Source organism: Lampetra fluviatilis, chromosome 19, assembly GCF_964198595.1.
Source record: "Lampetra fluviatilis chromosome 19, kcLamFluv1.1, whole genome shotgun sequence".
Lineage (NCBI taxonomy): Eukaryota > Metazoa > Chordata > Hyperoartia > Petromyzontiformes > Petromyzontidae > Lampetra > Lampetra fluviatilis.
In genome coordinates, this window is record NC_136293.1 from 14,204,195 (window position 1) to 14,230,952 (window position 26,758).

General features: G+C 40.4%; 1 protein-coding gene across 2 annotated transcripts; it reads left to right on the forward strand.

Annotated features, from left to right (window-relative positions):
• Positions 1 to 1,715: 1,715 nt before the first annotated feature.
• Positions 1,716 to 26,415, forward strand: LOC144937717 (phosphatidylinositol 3,4,5-trisphosphate 3-phosphatase TPTE2-like). 2 transcript variants are annotated; one of them, XM_078865165.1, is made up of 20 exons: positions 1,716 to 1,908; positions 2,629 to 2,821; positions 3,585 to 3,706; positions 6,233 to 6,325; positions 7,710 to 7,769; positions 9,027 to 9,182; positions 10,384 to 10,500; positions 10,742 to 10,841; positions 12,007 to 12,070; positions 12,246 to 12,310; positions 12,736 to 12,796; positions 12,918 to 12,999; positions 13,126 to 13,214; positions 13,668 to 13,729; positions 14,449 to 14,529; positions 15,094 to 15,199; positions 22,901 to 22,998; positions 24,069 to 24,164; positions 25,270 to 25,340; positions 25,990 to 26,415. In XM_078865165.1, exons 3-20 carry the CDS (start codon positions 3,651 to 3,653, stop codon positions 26,093 to 26,095), a joined length of 1,563 nt encoding a protein of 520 aa, XP_078721291.1. In that variant the 5' UTR covers positions 1,716 to 1,908; positions 2,629 to 2,821; positions 3,585 to 3,650; the 3' UTR covers positions 26,096 to 26,415. The 2 variants fall into 2 exon arrangements, with proteins under 2 accessions (XP_078721291.1, XP_078721292.1); XM_078865166.1 differs by having other exon boundaries at positions 2,629 to 2,673.
• Positions 26,416 to 26,758: the final 343 nt, after the last annotated feature.

The window sequence follows — 26,758 nt, forward strand, 5'->3', positions numbered from 1 at the left end:
GTCTTGTGGTTGTTGTTGGTTGTTTGACTTGCATCTCACTGGGATTTTTGCACACAGCGTTGGTGTACGGTGTTTTTACTGCAATATTTTGCTGTCTTTTCTTGGATTTTCTATTTGCACTCAGTCACATATTCACTTTAAGATGTTTTTTGTTCATGTTTTGTTTGTTGCGGTTGCACAAGATTCAAGAGCCGAATGGCTCACAGGGCTATACCTAATAAATGAACTTGAACTTGTATGTGCGACCCTAGATCAGAATCAGAATATTTAGACTAGGAGGAGGAATCCAATGAGCTATGAAGCTCTTTTTCACAGGTGACCTAGTATGGGTGGGTCAGCAAGTTACAGCAGCAAACGATACAAAAACACGACAGGAGTGCAAAATAGAGAAAATAGTAAGCAAGTCATTGAATATAAAGAATAAATACTTTAACTACATAAGTCCGATTGATCAAGATTGGGTAAGGCAAAAACAACAACAAAAGAGTTAGTAGATCGCAAAGCAGGAACTGTTAACTACGAAGTGCAGTTGTTCATGGGTTTCCCCCCCATAGCGTGCCAAACTGAATGGTAAAAGCTATTTAGATGATTTGGCTGCTTAGATAAATGTCCACGTGATAAGCCACTTCGTTGAGCTATTTGCTGCCATATCGCTTCTGAAAAAGAAGCGAAGAGCTAAGTCGGCTTTACCTGGTAAAATATACGTGTACATAGTTTAGTGATCTGCTTACCTTTCCTATACTTTGCACTCGTACCATGTTTTTGTATTGTAACGTTCTGACCTGCCCTACTGGACATCTGTTGAACGGAGCTTCCTAGCGCATCCGATTCCTCCAATATAAATAGATATGCTGATTATGAAGTCGATTCCGTGAAGCGAGTCTTACGTGATATGTGAATCTAGGTGGAGGTTGCACGTTCCAGTGGATCAGAACATCCGATTTTAACGATTCACCTGATTGCAATTCTTAAGGTCTGTATACAAATTATGTGTATGACAGAAACCCCAACAGGAAAATATATAATGGCCGACGTTTCGGGCAATGACCCGAAGCGTGGCCTACTATATTGTTTCTATAAAGACAACAGTGTTATTTCCGAATCTGTTAGGTTTTTTTTCTCACTGTGTAACAGCAGATTGATTTAATTTCTTGATAATCCACTCGGTTCAAATAGTCGTTACATAATTCACTTTTCTTATTGGCCATGTAAAGATACTGAAACCACTAAAGTTATGCCACCTCAGATGGTACCGATACAATGCATTGTCTGGCCTGGGCCCAGACACTGAAGGAATGTTGGTTGGACGTTTTATATTCGTTTGACATTTGTAACCAAAGCACTTAACCACACCAATCCAACTGGAATAGGATAGAATAGGTTGTGAACATGATATGGGTTGTAAACAATATATGAACGGTGCGTTTGACAAAAATAGGTAAAATTAGAAGAAAAAACATTCCATAAATTTTACTTTTCCTGATTGACACCCAAAGTGCTTTCTTTCTTGACTACCAATTAGAAAATGACGATCGCCTAAAAAAAAAGAACAGAATCTGCAAAAAACCCCTCTAAGACTCAGCAAAAAGGCATCAATGGCACAGCTGCCTTTCTGTGAAAGTCAGACAGGATGAGGGCTTGAGTGGCTTGACGGTGTGGGTGGGAGGGAACCAAGGATATATTTTTTTTAAATCCTCCGCATCCTGAGAAATACACAACCCCCTCCGACATTCCAGATGTGTCATGTGATGGGTTTGTTCCAGCCATATTGTTCCTTGGGAGTTGTGCTTAATGTGTGCATTGACGTGTGTGCCTCAACTAGAAGCTGGCAGGGCGCTGCTTTAAAGGTAACTGAGGAAAAAACAGGGGCTGCTGCCTTGTGCCAACAAGGGCCAATTCACTGCAAAAGTAAGTCCTTTAACTCGCCTCGCTATGGGGTCACTCTATTGCACAGAAGTGTGAAGATGGCCATCTGTGTTGTTGTGTGCTTACTGCTTTACTGTACATTTACACGAACGGCCCGTTTATCACTCCGTTGTTGGATGAGGGCTCCCCATGTTCTGCAGAATGGGTAATTTGTCCTGCATACTTCACGCTGTTGGCTCAGGTGGAGGGAGTAGACTGCAACAATTCATGTTGCTGAACTGCCCTCTGAACGTTATTGTACTCAATCAGTATTTACTGTAATAGACGTTTTTTTGGGTTCGATCATGTAAATATAAATGTGTCGTTGAACCCGCCACCACCCGACACAGCCAATTAGTAAGGTTTGTCACGTTAACAGAACATGCCAATATGCTACTCGTACATCACTAACCGGTGTGTTGGAGAGTAATCCCACAACATTTACAATTCGAGTATGACGTTTCGCCAGTAATTACAACTAGCATCAGGCGACAGACAGATTTGTGGAGAAATCCTCCTGTTTCGTTCTTAATTGGTTATGTCGGGTGGTGGCAGGTTTAACTACACATTTATATTTACGCAATCTAACCCAAAAAAACCTATTATTGATAATATTGGTCGCGAAAGCCTACGTGTTAAACATTATTTACTGTGTTGTACTGATGAACGATTAGGTCATTAGTATACAATGTTTGGCATGTACTGGTATTTTTCTGGTTGCAGGCAACGTGCTACTGCCATTGCTTTACTTCCCAAGATTTCCTCAAGGTAATTCGTCTCCATAATAGGCTCCAGAAAAGACAACACTTGCACAAAACTTTGCAGTTCTGAAGGTGACGGCTAAATCATCCATTCGGTATCACCTAACGATCTTAAATCCTGGTTATAGGTGGACTCGGCTCATCATCGCTTCAAGGTTGGTAAAGCACGCACTACTTTTTGGGAGGTTAACAGTGGATATTCTATGCCGATACTATCCTTTACCATCGAAATGGATAATGTAAAGCATGTAGTGCATAGGTAATAGAAAGGTGGATTGATTGTGTAGGGATAAGAAGAACAGAGTTTTTGTGAGTGTTTGGTGAAATGTGGCAGTCTGGGTAGTTTAAGCTTGTAATTTGTGTTCTCAAATGACAGTGCTGACGTTTATCTCCTCATCCCTATCTATGCTCTTTGGTTCTTGCGGTAAAGTCACGTAGGTATAAAAGAAAATAAGTCATCAGGTGAGAAAGCAAGCTGTCTCACCTGATGACAAACGTCGTGATTTATTTTATTTTTTACCCACGTGACTTTACCGAAAGAACCAAAGAGTATGGATTCCTGCAGTCACGAAAGCTTCAAATCATTACTATTCATTATTTCAGTTTTAACTGGCCACTCCACCCTCCATTACCCAGGTTAATCGGGAGTCGAATGTCCCGCTTATATTATGAGCGCACCAGGGTATTTTGTGTGTATACATGATACATTACTTTGTGTTTTGTATATTGAACCGCATATACAGTAGTGTACGTAATATAGTTTTCATGTATTTACTTGGTGTCCAGTGTGAAACAACCTATACTGTAATAAAAAATGTGCATCTCATATCTGAAATAAAGCCACGTTTTTCCCTTATCAGAGTTGAATCTCAAGACTGTGGCATGATGATGGTGGTTGTTAACTGTGGTCCTTGTCAGCTTGACTCGTTTCAGTGCGAGTTCTGACACCGGCTGAAACTGGCACCTTGGGCAGCAGGTGACACCATGAACACAGAGGGCAGTGTGGCGGTTACCTTCCGTGGAGCTGAGAGAGAGGCCAGGTGAATCACGGACACAGCAGCCGGCCGTATAACCAATGCAGTATCTTTCATGAGGAATCATCTTCGGAAAGCGAGGTGGCTGACTCCATGATTCATGGATTTTAACAGATAGAGTTCAAATCTGGTCCGCCACCATTTTGTTATTCCCTTGTATGGTGAGTTTATGGTTTCAATGTTGACACCTACAATGTTACCATATTGACTTGGTTTCTTACTTGATCTTTCCTAACGTTCATTAATGATTCAATCATTGACATGGGACAGTGCTACAGCATTTAGAAGAAAGGATCAGTGTTTAGGATAATAGAGGCATATTGAAGTTCAGTTCAGTTCATTTATGAGGTATAGCCCTGTGAGCCATGCGGCTCTTGAATCGGGTGCAACCGCAACAAAAAACATGAACAAGAAACATCTTAAAGTGACTACACGCAACAGAAAAATCCAGGAAAAAACAGCAAAGTCTTCCAAAAAAAGCACCATATATCAACGCTGTGTGCAAAAATCCCAGTGGGATGCAAGTCAAACAATAATAACCATAAGACAATTTAGATTAAAGTTATCAGTCTAACTCTGTACTACAACAACAAATATGGCTAAACCAAAAGTTTTTTAAATAACCAAAATGAAGCTATAAAAACAATGTAACAGTGATCATAGGAACTGTGATTCAAATTTAACAATAAACGATATACATAACATGTACGACCAAACTTTGCAGCCATAGCTGACAGCATGAGTCAATCCATAACAGCAGAAGTATCAGCAGGAGTATCAAAACATTTCAATGCACCCTTAAAGATCAACACACTATAATCAAAACTCAAGATCATACTTTGCAGTGGTAATCCGGAGCGATACATTTGATTTCAGGCCACTGAATAGCAGTGGCAGCTAGGGATGTACAACTCCTCTGGAGCAGTTTTGAGTGAAGATCTCACAGGTAGTGATCCAAGTTGCAGTTTATTGGCGATAGAATTCCAGACTCTGGGGGCATCAATAGCAAAGGCCCTTCCTCCAGTATTTGTACGGCAATAAGGAACGTAAAGCTGGTAAATGAGCGAGGACCTTAGGTCACATTTGTTCTTCGAAACAGTGAGGAGATCCAGCAGGTAGTCTGCTGATTTTTTTGTAAGTACATCGTGAATAAATAAGATCTGATGCACAAGCCGTTGATCATTAAGATATGTTAAGTTTGACCCAATTTAGAGATTGCAGTGGTGGGTCCGAAATGGGCAGTTCAATGCAAATCTTAAGACCGAGTGATAAATTGACTCAAGCTTCCACAGTAATGAAGTAGAGAGAGTATGGTAGATTTTATCAATTCCAAACGGAACATAGGGGGGAAGCAGTGCTTGTGTCGATACAGGAAACCAAATTTTATTTTGTCTTTTTACCAATATAATCAATGTGATCTTGAAAATGCAGTTTTGAATCAAGGATGACCCCAAGATACTTATAGATCTTGACTTATTCTATTTGATAATTATTTAAGGAATGTAAATGGGGAAAAATAACTTCCCGCTTTAGTCCTGGTGAGAAGCATAGCACCTTGGTTTTGGAGGTATTCAGGGCTAGTTTAAGAGCAACTAGCTGATGTTGTAGTTTATTGAAATCACCCTGGAGCTTAGCAATCACTTCATCTGGAGAGCGGCCGGCAATAACCACAAACGTAGCTCTGTGATGTCAATATCCGTGGCCATTAGTTGATCCGTGATGAACTGCCTACAGGAATTCAACTCATGGCATGGCTGATAGTATGATTATGATAACTAGGATATACAATAATTAATGACATCCAAGAGCAACATTTAAGAGTGAATGATAAAGTTGTCAGTTATCTCCTTTTGGAATTGCATAAGTTTGGTCACTTTTTACAAGTCTGCAATCACCAACTTAAGGACCACTTGCAAATATATTCATTTATATAGTTAAATCTTGAGCAAAGAAGCTGAAATTACTAGAATAGCTGCACATGAAAATTATTGTACACTCCGAATATTAACGCACGGCTTGAACTTAGTATCTCGTATGTACTGGTTTTACAGTAAAATGTTGATGAGTGTCTAAATGTAACCACATCTCTAGATATCATGTGCAATATAGTAGCATGCACGTCATTGGGAAAGAAGCAAGAATACGTATTATAGACAGTTTTCTTCATTGGAATTACCCTGATTCGCATACGCACATGTTACGATTGTTTTTATATATTAAGTACGGTTTAATTAAGTGTCTTTGGATTTGCAATAATCAATAGAGGAACATATTAAAAGTGGGGTTTTTAAGCCATGTATTTATTTGCTGTGGGAATATAATAAACATGAACTGCTCCACATTTGTCTATCCCTCTCTCGCTGCTGTCAGGCAGCCACCTTTTCTCAAATATATGTTGATGGTGACCTAAAACAGGAGGTGCGACAATGCAGTTCTCCAGGAATTGCTGATGTTTTTTTTTTGCATAATTCACAAAGGCCGGGTGTTTTTTGTACATGTGCGTGTTATTTGCCATCCGTGGGTGATGTGCAGTGCTGTGAGAACTGGGGAGCACGACGAAGATGGTCTGCGTGTGCAGTTAGAAGACACTGTGCATGCAAATAGATTTTCGTCTACTGGCAGCAGGTAGTCATTGGAAGTTGCACACACATTCACTAGGAGTATGTTGTTATGCCATCCATTCGGCCATTGTGACATATAAAAACCAAATGTAATCATTTATATTGTATGTATGTTTGTTGAACTTCTGTCGCACCACACGTAGGCAACAATTGCTAATCATAGGTGCAGGGAGAAATGACAATAAACTAAACACAAAAAGCAGTTCTAAAGAAATTATTTTTTTACCCCATGGGATGCTGCCATGGTGGAATAGTTAACATACTGGATTTTCCATTCAAAAGTTGCCGGTTCATTCACCTTGCATGGCAGTTGGGAGAATTGGGTAGTTCCTTAAATCTCCCTGATAATGTCCACTTTTTCCTTTATATGCTATTCACACTTGAACCTCATGTGCCTGGGAAAATGGCTCATTTAGTTAGGCACATGAAGATTAAACGATTAATATTCTTACATCCATTCTTTAGAAACATGCATGTTTATTATTTGGCTGCTATAAATTTCCACATTATAAGCTACTTCGTTGAGCTATCGTTTGTGGCCAGGTTGCTTCTGAAAAAGAGCTATAGTACATAGCTCAGTGGGCTTTACCTGGTAAATAAACTAACGTAGTGTTTTACACTCATGATACTTGCATACAATCACGACTGAATCGAATCTTTACTATTCATAAACATATATATGTAAGATAATAGGGTTTTCTCCTTTTTTTCTGGCAACAAAACAGGTGTTAAAATGTTTGAACACCAAACTGAAACCTTTAACAAGGAATCATGTCTGCATTAACCACAATGCTTGTGGTCAGAATGCAAACCAAAAAACATACTCTGATAATATATGCATCGTCTTTGAAACTGATTGGTCCACACTAGAGACAGCTTTCTTTTGAGCCTCGTCTCAAACGGTGTTTAGACCAGAGGACGAAAGCTGTCTGTATGTTTTTTGTTTGCATTCTGACTGCAAGCATTGTGGTTAATGCAGACATGATTCCTTGTAAAAGGTTTCAGTTTGATGTTATAACATCTTAACACCTGTTTTGTTGCCAGAAAAAAGGGGAAAACCTATTATTTTGGTACTGGCAAAGGAGGTCCCATGATGATATATATGTAAATTATATATTCATTTCTATTTTGGCTAAGTGACTGCTTACTGCAGAATAAACAATACAGAATCAACAATACAACATGCGTGACAGACATTACCTCATGAGATGGAACAAACGAGACAAAAAAGGAAAAAATTAATTGAAATGCCATGGAGGTGAAGTGTTACATTGCTATGTAAATATGTGGCTTGTTATGAGAGTGTCTCGTGGTGTAATTTTTGCTGCTTTTAATTACATCCCGAATGTCATGCCAGTGGCTATGTGAACTCGGTTTTTTTGCTTTAGGTTATCTGACAGCCGCTGCAAGCATGCAGTGGGGAGAGTGTTGCTTTCATTTGGATTCAGGTAACGTAAAGAGATTCCTCAATTGCATGTTAAATTGTGTGCCTCATTTACACTCGAGCATTGATTGGCGTGGATGTGTAATAATCTTTCTTGAGACGGCTTCGGGATCAGTCCTTTTATTTCCACTCCACAATACACTTTGCTCACTCACTCTCCGTTGCTGGCAGACAACGGAGAGAGGACAGACTTCGCACCAAGTCCCCACCGCGCACGTGGCACCCAGAGCCCCGTCCGCGCGTGACCCTGCTCTTGTCAGTTTCCAGTCTGTTCTCGATCGTTCTCCCTCACTCTCTCTTAATACCTTCGTCACGTGGTCCCCCCAGCCAATCGTCCATGGACAGCTTCGACCATTCTCGATGGTTCCCTGTCAATCCCGGGACCACGCCCCTCATCCGGCTCCCCATTAGCTGGGGCCCCGAATGGCTAGGCCAATCACTCCTGATGCCATGTCGTGATCACGCCTGGGCAATGGTCCCTATCTCAACCCTTATTGGCTACGAGCAGGACCGGCAAGCCAATCCCCACGTGAACCCTCTATGGCTGTTATTACAGATGCATAGCTTAGCGGCTTGTTTGCTGAACACTCGTTTACTTTGCAAGGGTTCACGGTTCAAATCCTACTTACAGCCAATGTGGGGTCTTCTGTGTGGTATTATATGTATTACTGAGGATGTCTGATGTTTCATATACTCACAGGAATAGTACTCACTGCTGAAGATGTTTTCTGTTGTGCTTAGGGTTGCCATCTCTGCGGTACAAAAAAACACAAAATAAAATGCGAAGAATAATATCTTACAATAGTGGAATATAACTGCACGTAAATGCATTGTCTTGAGCGGTGTATTATTGTAATAGGTTTTTACACTTTCATCTGGTACAAAAACTGACACCTTTATACAAGGGATCAGGTTTGCAATAACCACAACACAAGCAGTCAAAATGCAAATAAAAAGAAACAACTCTGATAATGATGATATGCACTGTCCTTGAAGTTTATTGGTCCACACCCGAGACAGCTTTTCTTAGAGCCTAGTCTCCATTGGTGTTGGACCAGATGACGCCAAAAGGCGTACAACTCAAAAACAGCGGTGTATTATTGTGCACCTTTTTATGTCCTGTGAAGACTTAGATAATTTCCAAGGACAGCTATCTCAAAATGAGGACGGACCTGGGAAAGCCAGGACAGGTGGCAACCCTAGTTGTGCTGTCATCTTATAAGTGTCGTGCCAACTTTGGAGGATGTCTAATGTGTTGCAGAATCCTGGGCATGGTGCTTATCGTTGTGGACGTGGCACTGGTGATCATGAGTATATTCGTGATGCTCCCCAATGCCCTCGTGATGCTTGAGGATCTGTCCCTCTTCATTGCCATCTTCTTTGCAGTGGACGTGGGGCTGCATGCCTTTGTGGAGGGGTCTGTGCATAGCTACACCACCACTTTTATTAGCCCTACTCTTTATGTTAACCACTATCATATAATGTACACTTTTATAATTCTAAAGCTCCTTGGACTAAGGCATGACATACATATATATAAGATTACATTACACATTTACATTGGTTTGGTTGTGAATTGGACAATAATAACTTGGTCAAACTATCAGTTATAACATTCAAATAAAATTAATTGGTTGTGTGTTTAAAAATAAAGTGATAAGTGGACTAGTATCTCATTTTCTTTGGTTCTTTCTAGTCACGTAGATAGAAAATAAAAAAAAAACCCACGACGTTTCGATCGTAACACAAGCGGTCGTCATCAGGAAAGGGGGAGGGGTTAGCCTCTAAAGGCAAACTGTTGAAAAGGTTTACAGATGGGCGTAGTCCAAGTGTGTCAGCAGCATGGGCGGGGCAGCGAATGTCAATGTAGGAGAAGACGACCGAGAAGAGAGAGGGGGTAGAGATAGGGGGTAGAGAGTGAATAAGGGGAGAGAGAGGGCGAGAGAGGGAGGGTATCTCTACCCCCTCTCTCGTGACTTTACCAAAAGAACCAAAGAATATGAATTCCTGCATTCACGAAAGTTTTTAGTATCTCATTGTTGAATCAGAAACATTCGAACCCTTCAAACTATAGTCACAGACTTTTAAGCAACCTGTCAGGAAGATAACTTATCTCATTAAAAAAACAAGTACAAACATCACAATTCTGATAATCTACATATTTGAAAACATTCCTTACATAGAGTGTTGTGAAGTATTCATATCGATTGCCACACAGTAGTAATAAATACCAATAAATCAAAAAGACCTGTCAGCCAAAAGAGAATTTTTCTCTGTTTAATGGTATTGGAATGTTGAAAGAATTTAAAGTGTGCGTCTATGTTGTGTGTCTCTCTCTCTCTGTGTCTCTGTGTTGTCTCTCTCTGCTTGTGTCTGTCTTTGTGTCTCCGTGTCTGTGTTTGTTTCTCTCTCAAATTTAGTTCTACCTGATGACGATTGCTTGTGTTACAATCGAAACGTCGTATTCTATTATTTAATTTATTTTCTTTCTACGTGACTTTACCGAAAGAACCAAAGAGTAGTTTAGAGTTAAGATTCATTGGCACATTATTCTGCTGAACATAAAATTGATGTGTCTTTGTAATGAATTAATGATTTAACGTTGTCTTTCCGGTTAGGTTCCACCAATACTTCCATGACTGGCTCAATGTGCTGGACGCTGTCATCGTGTTTGTCACTCTGCTCATCGCTATCGTGCACCTGGTGGTGTTTTCTTATTTTACTGACATTGTCAGGTATTTCTATCAGCCACATCACCCGCGTTTCCCATGCAGCTTTCTCTGGGCACCCTTTGAGCTACGCCAAACGCTTTATTCCAAATCTAGCCCCTTTATGGCCTTTACAGAGGCCATCAACAAGGTGTCACTGCTCATAGCAGCCCACTTACAAATTGTTTCCTGTAAAACGTAGCATTGGATTGCAACACAGTTGAAAACTGAACAAGTGAAATTAGTGAGTTTGTGGTTTTATTCTTAGGCTGGTGGTCATCTTACGAGTCCTGCGACTCATCATGTTGGTTCGAGCTTTCCGGATTTTGTCTCAGCGGAAGAAACTTGAGAAGGCTTCCCGTAAAATGGTACCCATGTTCACAGTGTCTTTATTATTTTTTTCTATTCTGATGGACTTTCTTGTCATTTACAGATTTAAATAAGTGTCCCATATTGTCTTGGTTTTTATTTTAGTGTGACAGTGCATCATCCGTGTATATCCATTTACAAGTAACATTCTAATGCTTGTCAAATATAACTTTGTCACTACATCCATAATAGAGGTTTTTGGGGTTAGATCGCGTAAATATATAAATGTGTCGTTAAAACCCGCCACCACCCGACACAGCTTAAACCCTGGCTAGCCGGATCCCATCCAGCCGGATTTCGCATTTATCTGCTCCAATGCCTGATAAATAATAGAAGTATAATCAATGCAAATCTTGATTTAAAGCTTTCGTGACTGCGGGAATTCATACTCTTTGGGTCTTTCGGTAAAGTCACGTAGATAGAAAAATAATAGATCACGACGTTTCGATTGCAACACAAGCAATCGTCTTCAGGTGAGAGCTGTTATTTTCTTTGAACCTATCTACGTGACTTTACCAAAAGACCCAAAGAGTACCATCAATGCAGTCTACGGGCCCAACTGGAGCCACTGGCTTGCAGTGCAAGCACTCTTCTAGGAGGTGGCGCACGTTTTCAAGCTGCGTGCAGCTTCCTCGTTGACTCGCGATGCAGCCCTGTAACGTGCTCTCTTCTTCTTTGTCTCGTTCACTCCGCTTTCATCTCACTTTATTCTCATCCCACGACATTTTAGTCTCCCGTAGATAATAGGATAATTTTGTCACATGACTCATCTTAACCGCAATAAATACTGGGTGTAATTGGATGCATTTTTTGCACGACTCTTTATTACCCGCGACGCCTCCAGATGACTTATTTTATGGTCCATGGCCAATAACATGAATTTATTGCCATTTCCCTGTAACACCTCTTCACCAGAAGAACACAGATACTGGAATAGGGTGAGCACTTCCATGAGTATTACGATGAATATACCATCACTTTAGCGTGACCACGGTTATCCTTGGAAGAATAATACATCCGCGGATAATAAATAGGATAAGATGTCAATCTTACTCTCAACAGTAACCTTAACATGTCTCGACCAGTAACCTCAACCTGAGCCTAACATCTTAGAAAATAGAAAAGATTTTGTGATGCAATGAGAGTGACCAGGGTGTCCTGCAGGTGTCAGAGAATAAACGGCGATACCAGAAAGAAGGCTTTGATTTGGACCTCACCTACGTGACTGGCAAGTTGGAACGTTATTGATTTTGTCTGTGCGTTTTATCACATTTATCTTATTCCACACCCGTGATACATCATGCACATATATACTCATGGCGATAATATCTTTAATTATCAAACTTATTTGCTTTATGTTTTTATTTTCAACTGTCCGCGCTTAACAGTTTTAACCTTTTCAGACCGCATCATCGCGATGTCTTTCCCTTCATCCGGGAAGCAAGCTGTGTACCGCAATCCCATCCAGGTACAGCTCGTTGGACTTGTGTCTCATAACAGGAAAATGGCAAAGGCCATCTATTCCTACCTTCCACAAACAGCCAGCTTTTGGTAATGGCAGAAATTCATGTTGAGACACGGTAGCTTTTGGCTGTGATAATAATTTTCATTTGCAAGGCGCATTTTATCCGTAGATCCCAACGCGCCCATCAGATCCTATCAGTTGTTATCTGCATACTTCTATAACGCGACAATGATGTCTGCTACATGTGTTGTTACCTATGGAGGATTAGGTTTTGGTGAAAACAATCGTGTTTTTTGGAGAACAGACAGCACCGACGTAAATAGTGAAGCTTACACATAGACAAATCTTGTCACGGATATTTTGTGATGTTTTGTTTGCAATATGTAATGTAATGTGTGTACACCAAATCATGCCATTTTCTTCTTCAGGAAGTTGCAAGATTTCTCGATATGAAGCACGGGAATCATTATAAAGTGTACAACTTATGCAGTACGTTAGTTAAAATTCACATCCAATAGATTATTATAAATGCTTTAACATGAATTATTTGTATTCAATAACGAGTATTTTGTGAACCTAGCAACTTTGTTAAGTCTCTTTCCTTGTACAGGTGAAAATGGCTATGAATCTAAATATTTCCACAACCGAGTCGAAAGGGTTTGTGTGGACGACCATAATGTTCCATCTTTGCCGTAAGTACTGCCTCCATTCCAAATGTCACAACGAAAGTGTTTCAATAAATGCCCCATGCCTAGTTAAAATGTTGGCCACGACATTGTAGCTTTGATTGAAAACCACTTCGCCTGTGTGTGTCTCAGAGAGTTGCTCAGGTTTGCAGACAGTGTGCACCAGTGGATGGACTCGGATGATGCAAACGTCATTGCCATCCATTGCAAAGGTGGCAAAGGTACTTTAACTGGGGCAACAGGGAAACTTGGAGCAGTCGTTTGTTAATCAGAATTAGGATATGTATTTATGCTGGGCGAATCCGATGAACTATAAAGCTCCTTTTCACAGTTGTCCAGTTGTTTCACAGGTGTTCAGTAGTTTCCCAAATATCCAATAGAGTATCAATTGGTGAGGCTGAACAACGGAGCACTGGCCTAGAATGTCTTTCCTGGAAGGAATAATAAAAAAAAATAGTCTGGCTTGGAACTAAACATATTCAGCCACTTATTCAATACAAACATAAAACCCACTTCAAATTATGCAAGTGAGAGAAGACGAAGATTTCCAAACCATGCCGTAGAAACGCGGATCTTGTTAATAGATGGCTCATTTTATGTTTCTCCAAGTTACTCCCTGAGTAGTTGTGGTGCGTGAGCGACTGTGCCGAGTGGCTGTATTTGATATATTTCAGGCCGAACTGGGACAATGGTCTGCACATGGCTTGTTGACAGTGGACAATTTAAAACAGCAGAGGTGAGAATGCATGAGCACGGATTTCTGCTCAATGTCTCTAGAAGGTGCGTTTACTCTGCCCCTACTCATGGGATAAACCCTGCTGGTTACACAATTAACTGTGAAGTGGTCTATGGGAATTTAATTCATTGGCTGCAATTTAATGACTAATGTCTGGAATGAGCAGTACCAATCTTCAAAGGAATTTTTTTTGTCTGGCCATTATTATTCAAGCATTAATTGGTGAGTTTGGTGATTCGTATTTAAAGCTGTATAAACTGTATATTTTCAACTTGAGGTGAAATTCCATAAAGGTATTGAAATAAAAAGTATATACCTTTTTGTGCTTAAAATGTATGTCCAAAGGTAGTTGATACCAAGTAGCATCCACACTGGCAATGTCATATTTCGAATATAATTTGGTAAACATGGAAATCAAAAGCTATACACTTCATGGTGAATTACAATCTGCTATTGTTAAGACAAGACTTTATCAGGCGTTTGTTTGTGCTGATTGGATGCACTTTGAATGCACTTTAGGAACCTTATACCATCCATTGGGGCATCGTGACAAATATAAAAGGCAAATGTCATATATGTTGTATGTATTTTTAACTTCTTTCGCACTATAAGTAGTCAACCGTGCTAATCGGAGGTGCGGGAATGTTATATTTCGTTATATGGCACAGACGCTAGCTTGTGAATATGACTATTAATGGGCACGTTGATCTTCTCTTCAGGAAAGCCTGAACTTCTTTGGAGAAAGGAGAACTGACAAAAGCGTCAGTTTGAAATTTCAGGGTGTGGAAACGCCATCCCAGGTAGGACTATCATTCTTAACAATATAAGGCGTGTGCACATGGTGATGAGTGGATTGATTGAAAAGTTATTTTACTGTAGTCTGTTCCACCCGATATATAATTATGAGGCATTTATGGAAAAACATGAACAATCAGCACACATCAATATGCTTCAACGTGTGGGTTTTCTCAGTGCAACAAAATGTCTTTTTCATGAAAAAGCAGACGTTGTTTAACCTCTGGTGAAAAAACATTTCAGTGTTCTTTGGGTCTTTCGGTAAAGTCACGTAGCAGCATGGGCTGACACTTGGGATATGCCCATTTTTAAACCTTTTCAACAGTTTGCCTTGAAAAGTCAACCCCCTTTTCCTGATGACAACCGCTTGTGTTACGATCGAAATGTCGTGGTTTTTTGTTATTTTCTTTTAACTTTTCTACGTGACTTTACCGGAATACCAAAAGAATATGAATTCCTGCAGTCACGAAAGCTTTAAGTCAAGATTTAATATTTCAGTGAAGCTATTAAAATTGTAACATGTCTACAAAGTGACACGAGTCTTCATCAATCACCTGTTCTCATTGCAGAGTCGGTACGTTGGCTATTTTGAGACAATCAAGCACAAATGCAACAGACTCCTGCCTGCAGAAAAGTCACTGATTATCAAGTCCTTTAAAATCCATTCCATCCAAGGTTTGTGCCTTGAATTAAAATGTTCACGTATGACAAAAACACATTCTTCACGTACAAAGTGTGTACGAAGATGTGTTTAACAATGGGTATGGTGACCACGGCCAGGTTAAGTTGAGGGGGGCTCGGTGATGTTATTGTGTTGGGCCCGCCCCTCTTTGTATATTCAACTCCTGCCCATGAATATTTTACCACCGCCCATGCCCGATGCCAAACACTCATAATGTTAACTCCCCCACCCATATTCGTGGTCACGTGCTTGGCCTAGCTTGTTCAAGGAGATTGTCTGTCACCAACTTATCAATTATTGATCCTGGAATATCCAATCATTGCGCGGTGCTGTTCGATCTTCTGATTCCTCCACCTAATCCTATCGTAAAGCAGCAGATCAGATTTCGGAATCTAAAATCAATTCCTCCGGACATGTTTTCCTTGGCAATTCTGAGCTCACCACTCTGAAGTATACCCATCTACTGTGGATGCCATGATGCAAGTTTACAATACTACATTAAACAGTATATTGGATAGTTTGGCCCCCCTGAAATCACGCTGGATCTCGGTGGTGAAGTTTTCACCCTGGTATAACAACGAGCTTTATGCACTGCAGGAAACTGTCTGTAAGGCAGAGCGATCTTGGAGGAAATATGGCCTTGACATCTACTCGCAAATCATCAACTCAACGATGCTCACACCAGCTATCTTGCTGCTACTCTAGCCAATGCCTGGAATAACCCTAGGATTATTTTGTCTACCGTTCATAGGCCCCTTCATTCACCCCATGCTTCTAATTTATTGAGTACAAAGGCTAATGCTGACTAGTTCCTTAATTATTTTTCTTTACAAAATCAACACATTTTGCCTTTCCATTTACTCTGTCCCTTTCCCTACCATTCTGCCCACTGTTCCGGCACTACTGCTATCTGATTTATCTGTATTCTCCAAGCTCTCACAATCAGATGTTGCTTCATTGATTGATAGTTCAAAACCAACCTATTGTTCTCTTGATCCGATTATAAATGTATTCATGGTAATTTTCTATCTCTTGCAGTCTTTACTATCAATCTTCGTAACAACTCACTCAAATCTGATAATGACCCTTTTACTTTTAAATGTGCCATCATACTCAAGAAGGTTGGCCTCGATTCAGAACTCTTAAACATCATCTGCTTATAAATTGTCTTTTTGACCCTTTTCAGTCCGGTTTTAGGTCTGGCCACAGCACGGAAACAGCTCTGGTTAGGGTAGCTAGTGACTTGCCGGTTGCTGCTGATGCAGGCCAGTCTAGCATTCTTGATCTTTTGGACCTGAGTGCTGCCTTTGACACCATGGATCATTCCATTTTGCTTGAGTGTTTGGAAGGCTATATGGGGGTTTCCGACACTGTTTTACTTCATACCTATCTGCGCGTAAACAGTTTGTCACCCTGGGAGGGATACATTCAAACACATGTTCTGTTTGAGTGCTTGGCCCACTTTTATCGTGCATATATTTGGCCCCACTTGACCATATCATACGCCAACTTGGCCTTTGTTTTCATTGTTATGCTGATGACACTCAAATTTACATTAATGTTGAATCCTCCCTCAATGCAGGAGCATCTTGCGTGTCATCTTCTCTTGTGACAATTAAGGCATGGATGCAGTCTAACTTTCTTCAGTTAAAAGCTGACAAGACAGAGGTGCTGCTTATTGGGTCCCGTCATCAATTGACTTAAGGCTGGCTTGGTTCAGTGTATTAATTGATGGCCACAATCTTGGTGCTGTTCAGAGAGTTTGCAACCTTAGTGTTATCCTTGATCCTTCACTAACCTTCGAAGCACACATTAACAAGATCATAAAGGCTGCCTTCTTTCACCTAAAAAATATAGCCAGATTTCGTCCCATTCTCCCGTTACGGGACCTTAAAAAGCTGGTTCATGCATTTGTCTTTTACACATCAATTTCGCAATGCATTATTATCTGGAATCTCTCTCAAGCTATTAAACCGCCTCCAGCACGTGCACAATGCAGTTGCCAGAGTTCTTACTTGAACACCAGTTGCTGAGTATGTTACCCCTGTGCTTGAGTCTCTCCATTGGTTACCGGTCAGGTTCGGAGTGGGGTTCAAGATCCTACTTCTCATTCTTGGGTTTTTTCGGTTAAGTCACGTAGGTAAAAAATAAAAAATAAAATTAATAAAAGTAAAATAAAAATAAAATAATATGAATCCTTGCAGTCACGAAAGCTTCAAATCTAGAATCCTATTTCTCACTTACAAGGCCCTCAACAATGCCTCCCCCTCTGACATCCGTGACCTCCACCCATACGTCCCAACGCGAGTTCTTCGGTCATCTGAGTGTGGGCTATTATGTGTGTCGAGGTCGAACCTCCGTTCAATGGGTGACCCGGGGGCCTTTTCCCATGTTGCCCCCAAGTTGTGGAATTCACTTCCATCAAATATTCGATCTGCTGAGTCCCTCGGTTTATTGAAATCCTGCCTGAAGAATTTTTTTTCGTAAAGGCCTTTTCTCCTGATTCATTTGGTTATGTGTTTTGGGAGTGTGGGGTGGGGGGGTATTTGCATCTATGGTTAAATCATGATCTTGCGTACTTATATTAGGTTTTAGAATTGCGCGAATTATTTACTTGATTTTATCTCTGTGCAGCGCCTTGCGACCTCTTGGTGAAACGCACTTTCTAAGTGTAAATTATTGTTATTCACCTTGATTATTTCAATTCAAGTTTAGAAAGGTGATGTATAAATTGTAAAGCTAAATCAAAGTAAAATCGAACATGATGGTTTATGTACATAAGTGGTAGTAATATGCATCGAGATGGTATGGCTGCACCAAATTACTCGATATTATTTTTTCCCGATAGTATTGTGTTTCAACCATTATAAAGCAAACTTAATTTGAAGCTTTCATGACTGCAGGAATTACTCTTTGGTTCTTTCGGTAAAGTCACTTAGAAAGAAAATAAAATATAGAATACGACGTTTCGATTGCAACACAAGCAACCGTCATCAGGTATAAATGAATGCAAGCTCGGAGAGAGACACATATACAGAGAGAGAAACAAACACAGACACGGAGAGAGACACATATACAAAGAGAGACACAGAGAGAGAGACACACACATGGGGGAGAGACACATAGAGAGACACACACGCAGAGAGACATACAGAGAGATTCACAGAGAACGCCTCTGTGACGAGGCATTTTATATTTAGAGAGGGGGGGCAGAGAAGTTCGCATGTCAATGAGAGCGGTAGGGGGAGAGAAATTGGAAGATGACAAATCAAATCAAATTTAGAGTTTCAGTTTCATTTATTTGGTATAGCCCTGTGAGCTATTCGGCTCTTGAATCGTGTGGAACCGCAACAAACAAAAAACAAAACCATGAACAATAAAACATCTTAAAGTGACTATGCGCAAACAGAAAAATCCAGGAAAAAACAGCAAACGTCACGAAACTGGATCGATTCGCGAATCGGTTTTCATATTAACCGACAATTCGATGCGATTGGACGACAGCCAACGTCTGTATTCTTGGGTCTTTCGGTAAAAATCTTGATTTGAAGTTTTCGTGACTGCAGGAATCCATACTCTTTGGTTCTTTCGGTAAAGTCACGTGGGTAGAAAAATAAAATAAAGAATAGTCACGTAGGTAGATGTTGACTTGAAGCTTTCGTGACTGCAGGAATTCATATTTTTGGGTCTTTCGGGAAAGTTTCAGTTTTTTCAGTTTCATTTATTTGGTATAGCCCTGTGAGCCATTCGGCTCTTGAATCGGGTGCAACCGCAACAAACAAAAACATGAACAAGAAAACATCTTAAAGTGACTATGCGCGAACAGAAAAATCCAGGAAAAAACTGAAAAAATCTTCCAGAAAAAGCACCGTACACCAACGCTGTTTGCAAAAATCCCAGTGGGATGCAAGTCAAACATCAACAACCACAAGACAACTTAGATTAAAGCCATCAGTCTAACTCCGTACTACAACAAACAAACATGGCCAAACAAAACATATTTTAGAAATCACCAAATTAAAGCCATAAAAGCAATATAACAGTGATCATAGGAACTGTGATCAAAATTTCACAATAAACGACATAAACAACATGGACCACCAAACCCTGTAGCTGGAGCGAAACATTTGATTTTAGTGGCAGCTAGGGGTATACAAATCCTCTAGAGCAGTTTTGAGTGAAAATCTCATAGGTAGTGATTCAAGTTGCAGTTTATTGTCAATAGCATTCCAGATCCTGGGGGCATCAATAGCAAAGGCCCTTCCTCCAGTATTTGTACGGCAATAAGGAATGTGAAGCTGGTGAATGAGCGAAGACCTTAGGTCAAATTTGTTCTTCGAAACAGAGAGGAGATCCAGCAGGTAGTGTGCGGATTTTTTTGGAAGTATTATTTGTTTCTTTCGGTTAAGTCACGTCTAAAGATAAAATAATAAATTAAATTAAATTAAAAGAAAGCTCCAAATTAAGATTAAATTAAATAATAGAATACGACGTTTCGATTGCAACACAAGCAATCATCATCAGGTATAATGAGATAGCGACATAAAATCTAACCAGAAAACTATAGACAGACATATTAGCAGACAGATATCACCAAGATACATAGCGAGAGCAACACAGGTAACAGAGAGGGGTGATCGTCTCTGTGTGGTGGCCTTAAATAGACAGAGGGGGGGGCGAAGGCAGAGAGAGGGAGGAGGGTTAGAGAAAAAATTAGCATATCAATGAGTGGTCAACAGACGTGGTGCTGCGAATGCGATGGAACGGCAAGCAAGCCTGAAAATCAGGAGAAGGACACACTAAAATTAAATAACCTAGTAAAATATCGAAATGTAATGTAATACAACACAGAGGGTCGGTCAACACACAATTAACGCATAGCCTGGTTGATTACGTATTTCAAAGATTGCTAAGTTAGAATTTAAGTGTGAACAATCTAAAGAGAGGACACAGGCAGAGAAAACAAGTCGCCAGAGAGAGAGAAAAAAGATAAGCTTACAACTTCCCCGTAGAAGTGGTTCAATCTTAATTTTAGAACTTTCGTGACTGCAGGAATTATTATTTGTTTCTTTCGGTTAAGTCACGTCTAAAGATAAAATAATAAATTACATCGTGAATAAATAAGATCTGGTGCACAAGCTGTCGAACATTAAGAGATGTTAAGATGACCCAATGTAAAGATCACAGTGGTGAGTCCTATATGGGCAGTTCAATGCAAATCTTAAGGCCGAGTGATAAATTGAGTCAAGGTTCTTCAGTACAGTACTGGGGGCTGATTTATATACGATGTCACAGTAATCAAGTAGAGGCAGTATGGTAGCTTTTATCAATTCCCAACAGAACATAGGGGGGAAGCAGTGCTTGTGTCGATACAGAAAACCAATTTGAGAGTGTCTCTCTCTGTGTATGTGTCTATGTGTATCTCCTCCATGTGTGTGTCTCTCTCTCTCTCTGTGTCTCTCTCTCTGTGTATGTGTCTCTCCCCGTGTCTGTGTTTGTCTCTCTCTCTGTATGTGTGTCTCTATCCGAGCTTGCATTCATTCATACCTGATGACGGTTGCTTGTGTTGCAATCGAAACGTCGTTTTTTATGTTTTATTTTTATTATAAAGCAGTCTACAACTTTGAGGGGGTCTTCAAAATCCGAAGCGCCCCTGGCTGCAGCCCCTATAGCCCCCAAATTCATATGGCCGTGGTGGTGGCACCTGGCCAGGGGTCGGCAACCTGCGGCTCCAGAGCCGCATGTGGCTCTTTAAGGACTGCGTCATGACGTCATTTATTAAGAACCATCGTCTCGTATTCACATGCATCGGGGCTCTTGAAATATTGAGTTTTTTTTTTACCGAATTCGAATCAAATGGCTCTTATTGTTATTGTTTGCTGACCCCAGCACATGGCTAACCCAGTGCTTTCGAGGTGGGGTTGGTAGCTCATGCAGAGATCACCATAACTGCCAAATACATTGATAACATACCTATGGATTTTTGAGGAGTATTCCTTCTACGTTCCAAGTATTAATGAATCAGTGAAACATTCCAATGAAGCGCATTTACGAAGGAGTAGGAACACTTAATGGAAATTTCCTTGGTAAACAGTTACAGTAATAATATGTTTGGTAACATGCCAGAGTAGTTAACTCTTTGATGACATTATTGTGTATTCAGGAAACCGGCTTTTATTTCTAAAATTTTGTTTTGGCGAGCAAGGCTCGTTTGTTTGTTCCTTCGTTTCTCAGTCCGCTTGTCCGGGTGAGGGTCGCGGCGGCAGCATATCGAGTAGTGGCGGTCCCCACCTCCCTCTCCCTGGCGACAGACTCTGGCACTACTACACTATACACTACACTATAGACTACACTATACACTACACTATACACTACTATACACTACACTATACACTACACACTACACTATACACTACACTACTATACACTACATTATATACTACTATACACTACACTATACACTACACTATACACTACACTGTACACTACACTATACACTACACTATATACTACTATACACTACACTATACACTACACTATATACTACTATACGCTACACTATACACTACACTATACACTACACTATACACAAAGTTCAAAGTTCATTTATTAGGTATAGCCCTGTGAGCCATTCGGCTCTTGAATCGGGTGCAACCGCAACAAACAAAAAACAAAAACATGAACAAGAAAACATCTTAAAGTGACTATGTGCAAACAGAAAATCCAAGAAAAGACAGCAAAATATTGCAGAAAAAATCACAGTACACCAACCCTGTGCAAATATCCCAGTGGGATGCAAGTGAAACAACAACAACCACAAGACAACTTAGATTAAGGCCATCAGTCTAACTCTGTACTACAACAAACAAACATGGCCAAACCAAAAAACTTTTCGAAAATCACCAAAATAAAGCCATTACACTACACTATACACTGCACTATACACTACACTATACACTACACTATATACTACACTATACACTACACTATATACTACTATACACTACACTATACACTACACTATTTACTACACTATACACGACACTATACACTACACTATACACTACACTATACACGACACTATACACTACACTATACACTACTATACATTGTACACTACACTATACACTACACTATAAACTACTCTACACTAATACACTATACACTACACTATACACTACACTATATACTACTATACACTAATACACTATACATTACACTATATACTACACTATATACTACTATACAGTAGTGGCGACGGACTCTAGCTCCTCCTGGTTGAATTCCCAGGCGTTCCCAGGCCCGCCAAGCGACATCGTCTGGCCAGCATGGTCATGGGCCGGCTCCGGGGTCTCCGCACAGTGGGACGTTGCTGCTGCTGCCCGGTAGAGTTCCGTGGGGAGTCAATCGGGGGGCATCCTCACCAGGTGCCTGAACCACCTCAAATGGCCCCTCTTGATCCAGAGGAGCAGTGACTCGACTCTGAGGCTCTCCTGGATTGCCGAGCTCCTCACTCGATCGCGGAGAGTGAGCCCAGCAACCCTGCGAAGAAACCTCATTCTGGCCCTTTGTACTCGCGATCTCATCCTTTCGATCATGATCCAAAGCTCATGACCATAGGTGTGGGTGGGAATGTAGATGAGCAAGGTGATCTTGTTCATTCTTATCTTCGATGTTGTGTTGGACCCTAACAGGAGTGGGGAAGAGCAACGGCAGTGACCTGACTGTGCAGGTGGTTGCACGAGGTACGGTTGTGTGTCAGGCCACATGTGCCACACACAGGGAGTGCAGGGTAAGTTAGCTTCTCCAAACGTATCTTTGTTCAACTTTGGATACACCGGTCGTTTTTTCTATTTAAGTATTACTTTATCAATGCTGCCATTGGCATGAGAATTAGCAATTGTTTACCAGGTGTGCTTGCAATGCTTTGGGTAATCATCATTAGAATCGTTCATGATAAATCTTAAGATGTAACGATCCACCTAGCACCTGTACATGAACTGATTTCTTCACTCCTCCTTGGTGGACGTCATTTTGAATGTGTTCCATTCCTTGGCTGCCACTTCATTATTCTCGACCCTCGGCCATTACAATTTTATTTCATTAGAATGAATTTGGCTTGTTCACTGACAATGCCACCTTTATGACTTGTAACTTGAGTCTTGTAAACTTTCATGATAATTCTTACAATTGTTGAATAATACAGCAATTTACTTTACCATACAATTAAAATGTTCAGGCAAGTGCGTAGTGTTTAGGGCCTGAGGTTCATTTGTGATTCAGAAATATCTCAGTACAGATCTTTGTTCTGCTGGCATTGCTACTGACCAACTGTTGCTAATTGCTAGTCCCACGTACCGCTAATTAAGTTCACTCTATTGATGTGTGTTAAATGGTTTCTGATGTTGACACTGCTTCCACTATTGTGGTTACGTGCATACGTTGTGCTTAACCCTTTCCCGTTCTGAGACATCTGCAAGTTGCAGGGTGGGTCCCGTTAACTTCTGCATCTCGGAACGCGCAAGCGGCTCAGCATTAATTTTATTTAGAGAGGCGTAGCGCTGGTGTTTTTATAGACATTGTCCTCGCCACAGGCTCTGTAGCGACACGACCGCTTTTTATGATAGTTGGCACCAAACTGTGCCACATGCCCTCCTGCATGGCCTTGGGGTAGCCTTTCTACCGATATAAGTTATTTTATTTAAGTTTTTCTTCCGGTTTCGTTTTGATGATGTATTCTTACGTCATCGGAACGAAACAGTAAAAAACTGATGACATAGATGTACGTTCCGATGACGTACACGTACGTCATCGGAATGGGCTAGCATTAAGCAGCCGTGTGCGTGACACTGTGCGGGTCAGGTCCTGCACGATGCCGAGGAGAACAGCGTGCTTATTGGCCTCTTGTCGTGTCCGCCGGTCTCAGGAGACGTCAAAGTTCGCTTCCAGTCCAACGCTGTAAGTGCCCGGTTACCACGCCCCATAAAGCATGTCCTGCTGAGCCAGCCCATTAGAACCATACTCCACATTTAAGGTTCATCGGGTTCAAAACAAATCTCAGCCCATCATCTTGTACTGGGCAGAAGATCATCATACACAAGTGCACAGTCTTTCCATTTACAAGCACTGATTAATGTGTGCCAGCTCAATGAGCCACAATGTCCCTTGCTTAATGTGAGAATATCACTTTGGTGGCTCTCCTGCGAATAAATGTCATCAAGTGTATTTCACTCAGGTGAAGGTTGTGTGATTAATGCGATTGCAAGCACAATGCCCAAATCTTCCTCCTATATTCCTTAATTTGCAGTGAAAAGAGTGTCACTCTGGATTACATTTTACGAGCACATACACACGGTTTCAACAAGGGAGGCATCATTAATCGTTTAAACATAGTCTGGACTTCATCCTTCTGATTCTGGTTTTCACAGCACTTTGTAGGTAAGGGGCACAATAATGTTTGAATAATTGCAACATTGCAATGTGAACTCTGTTGTTTATTGACTGTCATACTCAACTTATAGAACTGCGATTAGATTTTATAATTACATTTTCTATAAAAAAGTAAAGGTTTTTATGATGAACATGAAAGATAATGTACATCTTTTTGTTAAACCACTGCTGGATAAAGGCTTGCTCCTGCCATATCAGACATACTTCATCATGCTGGCAAGTGCAGGATGGTGAATAGGGGCCTAGGACAAGTTCAGATATTACTTGTCGCTAATATCCGCTGTCGCCAATAATTGAATTCAGGTGGCCGTTTTTACTACGGACAACATTTTATTATAATGAATTTTATTTAATTAAAAACTACTGTATTTAGGATGCCAAAATACTGTCATGTAGATTTTTTTCTGTGGAGATGTTTTAATTCGAATTTATACAAATCACTTATGAAATGTCTTAGGAACTTGTCATCTTGCAAGTTTTCACTGACGTGAAATTCAACATCTTATTTGAGTAAATCTCTGGGTAAGGTTCACAATCCCATTGTCACTATCATAAAAAATACAAGTTCCCTATTATGAAGTGTAGCTGTTTTAACTGAGCCCATTTGCTACAGGGTATTCCGAAGGGCTATGACAACTGTGCTTTCTACTTTTGGTTCAACACATCCTTCATTGAAAACAACAAGTAAGAGTCCAACATATACCAGTCACCAATATTTTCTGTTCAGATATGCAATATAATTAGATAAGCATTTTGCAAAAGATGATTGAAATTAAAGCACATTAAATTAAATGTAACATTTCTGGCACCATAGAGCATTCAATAAGACCGCACTATAGATGGTAGTAAAATTATGAGATCAAAATATGAGCACTTACCCATGAATTCATAGCCCTTAGGTTATTGTTGATTGAGTCACACTTAAAAGTACCCATATTCGGTTGTGTAATAAAGATGGGGCTTAGAAATAAGCACATATTCCGCACAATAATTGTATTATTCTAGTGTCTTATTAACACGTTTTACACACTATGACTGAATAGCTGTTTTTGTAGACTATTATAGCTTATTAAATGTATGTTTAATGTCTTTAACATAACAATTATGTCATTATTTATGAAATGGTGTGCTGCACTGAATGGCGGAGATTATAAAATAGTGGAAATGTGTTATTTCTTGTCAGTTCTGATGTTCGACGTGAGTGTGGCCTTAGCCTTCTTAACGGGTTTGACAGAAAACGTGCTGGTGGTAAAGCATCTGCTGTGACTTGCTCTGTAGGTGTTTTGACAGCGCACGCAGAGGTGTGCAATGGATCACCCATGTCTCGTTCCAGGCTCTACCTCGGCAGGGATGAGTTGGACAATCCACACAAGAAGAAAACGTGGACAATCTTCAAGGATGACTTTGCTGTTGAAGTTTTCTTTACTGATAACAATTGATGAGGTTCTAATTGAGGTTTCGCCAGAATCCTGATATAATGTACATGCTGGGTGAAGAAATACTTCTTATTTAGCATAATGTTTGTTTGACCATACTTCACATTTGTTATGGCAGATTGACAAAGGGCTGTACAAAATATGTCATGGCTAATGATGATTGATACAATGGCATACATATCTAATATATTACCAGAATGCATGTATTACATCCTTAAATATCAGTGTTTAAATTGAAACAGCCATGATGACTATTTACAATATATAATGAATCTCACAAAATAGTAAAATATATAAAATCATAAAAAATGTTAAAATTACAATCGGATTAAAAAGTAATAAAAATTTTGAATAGACACACATACTGTAGATTAATATATATGTAGTGCTTCCACGGAGGCACACACTAGAGTTTGGAGGCACAACGTTTATTAACAACCCCAACAGGTTAACTTCCTAAACGTACACGTCGTTAGACCCTCAACAGGTTAACACTCAACTGTTAACTGGACCCTTACAGGGTAACTACATAACTGGGTCAGGTCAGGAACGTCTGCCTGACCCACGATGCCGAACATAACGACCGAAGATTGACGTGACAACTGATGACCGACGTGACGACCAACGACGAGGAGACGTAGCACGGCGAGTTGATTCCAAAAAATA